Source organism: Glycine max, chromosome 18 (genome assembly GCF_000004515.6).
Source record: "Glycine max cultivar Williams 82 chromosome 18, Glycine_max_v4.0, whole genome shotgun sequence".
Lineage (NCBI taxonomy): Eukaryota > Viridiplantae > Streptophyta > Magnoliopsida > Fabales > Fabaceae > Glycine > Glycine max.
Window position 1 is genome coordinate 1,328,995 of NC_038254.2, and position 4,243 is coordinate 1,333,237.

A 4,243-nucleotide genomic window follows, 5' to 3' on the forward strand; every position below is an offset into this window, starting at 1 on the left:
TGTATATTTAATGCACATGTAAATTTAGATAATAAATTTTTTGACAATTAATTTTGATCTAATAATTAATTTTTTTACATATATAAATTGTAAATAAAACGGATTGGCCAATCCGTATTGGGCTTATGAATTCTCCAATCCGTATCAGTGTTACAGAAGAACAAAAATGGAATTTTGCTGTTTTGCCGAGTGTACCAGCAATTGTGCTGGGTGCACATAGCAATGCCCATAAAGAGGGTGTTGTTTTGATTTTATGGGTGGCAGGAAGCTTTATCCTAATAGGAATTTCAGTATATTTCCTTTTTGGGTCGATATCCCATAATGCTTTTAATATTGTGATGGCTCACGTCTAATGTTTTTGGGCCCTGTCTTGTGTTTCTTAACTTTTCACTCTCTCAATGTACGCTGCACCTCCAAGTTACTTCATGTATCTTTTTCGAAATATTTTTCTTACCTTTCGGATCTTTCATTCTAGAATTCAAAATCTGTAATCATTCAGAAATGTAATTTTACATTTCAAATTGATCATCTCAAAGCCAAAAAAGAGATGCAGGGAAACAACGGCCTCAATGTACCGTTGTTGGCATCAAATGATAGTAATGTGATTGAGTTGTGAACAAAAATCAAAGTGATTGAGTCATTAAATGCTTGGGTATTAAAAAATACACGCTTAGGAATATCATTATTTATTTTATCTTGTGACAAAGCCACCTCATTAAAGGTTGTAAAGTAAATGTGCATCGGACGATTAGCTTTATCCCTTCTTCACGAAATCCTTGCTATCTTTAGTTGCAACTTCCAGATCTCGTTCACATTCATTTTCGAGGATAATCAATACATTCATAGAATGTATGAAATAGAGCTAATGTAAAGTAAACAATCCCAAAAGGCAAAATTAGAAAGAGCAATGGATGACAGAGTGAGAAATTAAAGGTTATGCAGATCTTCTTAAGTTCTCCAATGATTCCTTACTATCATTAATTACTGTTAGCCCAACAAACCCAAGGATGTCTATATTATTATATTTGGGGTCTTCTTCACACTACTATATTTGTTTTGGCAGCATTAGCATTATCTTTTGCATGCGAGTAATATAAAAAAAAAATGTTTAATGCAGAAAATATTTAATTTAAAATAGAGGTTGAAATCTACATTCTCTACGGCAGATATAAATTTTGTATTAAAATATACTTGTAAATTTCAACTAGTTTAATTACCAATGATAAATATTTTCCCACAGCACTCTTGCTTTGTCTGAGATAGGTGCAGGAGTGAAGTATATGAAGTGAATTGTTGATTTGTTCGAACGATCATTAACTTGTTTAGGATTGGCCGAAGTACAATAAATTTAGGGATGTGAATTCTCTGTAGTTACTTTTGTGATTGTGTAAAATTTTATTCGATTAATGGCTTAATAATTTATCAGTCACAGTGACATTATAATGCGCTGTGATTTAGAAGAACTTCCAAAACTTGTAATAAGGCACTTAAATTACATTCGAACTACGTAGCCGAGACACAAGTTGAAGCTACCTTGGTTCCATTAAAAAAAAAAAAAAAAGAGTTGAGGCAACCTTGGTCACGCAGGAATAAAAACACCATCACAATATAATAACCAACCACTGTGACTCACCTATCTACAGCAGTACACTAAAGTTTGTAACCTGACTCGGCAAAACAACTGCTGCAACGGTAAAAAATTTGGTTGCAGCTGCCGCCTAAGACACATTAAAAAAACAAGACAAATGTTAATCATATCCTTAAAACATTGATTAAGAAATTAAAAAGAGAAAACATTAAGTATTTTCTTCTTTAATTTCTTAACCAATATCTAAAACACTGATTAACAAGAAAAAAACAAACAAAAGCAACCTAAAACACACCAAATCTAAACTAAACCCGTTAACCACTGATTATTCATGAGTCAGATAAAGCTGCCCAATCAATCTCCACGGAAGGGTACTTCTCCAAGTCCAACCCAAGATTGTCCATTGTTTCACAAGAATCCGAGAAATCCAAGAGGGTAATATCGGATTCAGGTGAAGAAGAAGAAGAAGAAGAAGAATATTCATCGGAGAAGGCCGAGGACGATGATGTTTGGTAATTCTCAACCTTATTAAAATCCTGAAACTCCGATGTCTCTGTCTCTGCCTTGTGTGTATCTAGAACAATAGGGTTTTGAGTTTTGAGTTTCTGCGAATTGGTCCCCAAGCTTTGACAAATGGCTTGAAGCTTCGCATCGACCGCAGAGGGGAGAGGCTTGTAGTTCCCAAACTCACCGTACGCGCGTGCTCCATGGTGACGCAGGTGAGGGAAGTTGAGCCTCGCGTTTTCTCCTCTTAGCTTAAACGCTGCGTTGTCGTAAGCCAACGCTGCTTCCTCTGCGGTGTCAAATGTACCTAGCCAGAGACGTGTTCGGTTCTTGGGGAGTCTGATCTCAGCGACCCACTTGCCCCAGTGTCTCTGCCTCACCCCACGGTAAAGCTTCGTGGGCTTTGAAGAAGGAGAAGCCCGCACGTGCTTCATGGGAATGGGCTTTGGGCTCAGAAACTGGCCTCGTGGAACCTGGATTCGGGCTTGAATTTGAAACATCTGTGATGGGGTGAGTTGGTTCAGTTTGATGGAACTAGCATGGTTTGGAGTTATTGAAACCTTTTGCTCGTAGCTTGTTGTTGAAGAGAAATTGGGAGAAGAAGAAAAGGAAGAGAATGAAGGGTATGTAATGCTAGATGAATCACTTTTCATAAAAGGCTCAAGTGCTTTCATCAGCTCTTGATCACTACACTGGTCTAAGAAATCTGGTATCATGATGCTACTAGTATTGTACATGTCCATAACTGTTGCCATGCTTAACTAGATAATGAGAAAGAAAGAAGTGAAAAAATTGCAAACAAAGAGAACAACCTGTCTCAATTCCAAAACCAGAGAACAGGATATGTTCTGTTTCTTAACAAAAATAAAAATAGATAGACTGAAAACTTTCCCGAGTTCAAAATGAAAATTGTGATGAAGAGATTAGGAGAAGGTATTAACTATTAAGCAAAGAGATGTTTGTTTCTAATTATCTCACTATGTTTTTGGGGTGGCCTCACTTTTTGATAGTTCCCCTCTTGCATTCCGGTGGGTGACCCTTTTGTGGGTTTATATAATAGGGGCAAATACTACTCAACGTCACGAGAATATTAGTTAAAGAAGTTAAAATAAAAATAATTTTCTTAAAAAATAAAAAAATAATTATTGTTTCTCATTTTTTTAAAATTTTATATGATTTATATAATCCTTTAATTTTTTAACGAACGAACTAAAGATAATAATTAAAAAATCCTTTATAATATACTGTTGTTGGCGCCCATGGTTTGAGTATGTAGGTGCCACGAAGTTCCTTCCTTAGCCGTTGCTCTAATTCAGCTTCTTTTCTTGTTTAATTAATGGTTAATTACTTACGTCGTCAACTTCAACGATATTCCTTTATTCGATGATGGCCATCACATGACGATTGACACATATCACCTCCACCCAATAGAGCTGTTGGACACGAGTCCTTGTATAATTGGGCTAAGCTTAGCTGAAACATGTGGTGTGTGATGCCCTCCAAATGTCAACTTTTAGTATTTAATAGATTTTTTGTCCTTTCTGCTCTCTAATGGGATTGGCTTTATCTTCGCACAAGCACAGCCACCTTAAACAGAAAATGTTTAGAGTGAAATTTACATCTTAATTACTGTATTCAAATGATAATGATAAAAAAGTTTAGTTTTTTTCTTAAAGAAATGATTATTCTATTTTGATTGTTTTATACACATCTTTTTATAGGAAATTGTTTTATATACATATTGATAGTTTATTTGATCAAATTTAATCACACAAAACACAATAAATATATCCACTTATTAATATTTGTCCATCGCGATAGCCAAATGTTAGTAATTTTATATTGGACAAAAATATCAATATTTTTTTAACCTTTTTAACCTAAATATCAATACGTTCTATTGGACCAAGATATTAATAAATTATCATTATTAGATGAAAATGTCGATAAATTTTTATTAAACCTAAATATTCGTATATTTAGACATAAAATCTCGTTTCATGTAAAGATAAAATATAATTTTAGGATAAAATTTCATCATTTTTTATTGTTACAAACATAACATTATAATAATTACTTAAAAAATATATTAACAAACATAATTTAAAACAAACATAATAATAATGATAATATTGATTATCAACCATAATT

General features: G+C 33.8%; 1 protein-coding gene across 2 annotated transcripts; it reads right to left on the reverse strand.

Moving 5' to 3' along the window:
* Window positions 1-1,220: 1,220 nt before the first annotated feature.
* LOC106796800 (ethylene-responsive transcription factor ERF060) lies at window positions 1,221-3,133 on the reverse strand. 2 transcript variants are annotated; one of them, XR_005889682.1, is made up of 2 exons: window positions 1,826-3,133; window positions 1,221-1,472 (listed from the first exon to the last, which is right to left on the reverse strand). XR_005889682.1 is itself a non-coding variant. In XM_014770302.3 (1 exon), the coding sequence occupies exon 1, from the start codon at window positions 2,845-2,847 to the stop codon at window positions 1,918-1,920; it is 930 nt and encodes a 309-aa protein (XP_014625788.1). In that variant the 5' UTR covers window positions 2,848-3,133; the 3' UTR covers window positions 1,524-1,917. The 2 variants fall into 2 exon arrangements, 1 of the variants encoding a protein (XP_014625788.1); XM_014770302.3 differs by lacking the exon at window positions 1,221-1,472 and having other exon boundaries at window positions 1,524-3,133.
* Between the last annotated feature and the right edge of the window lie 1,110 nt (window positions 3,134-4,243).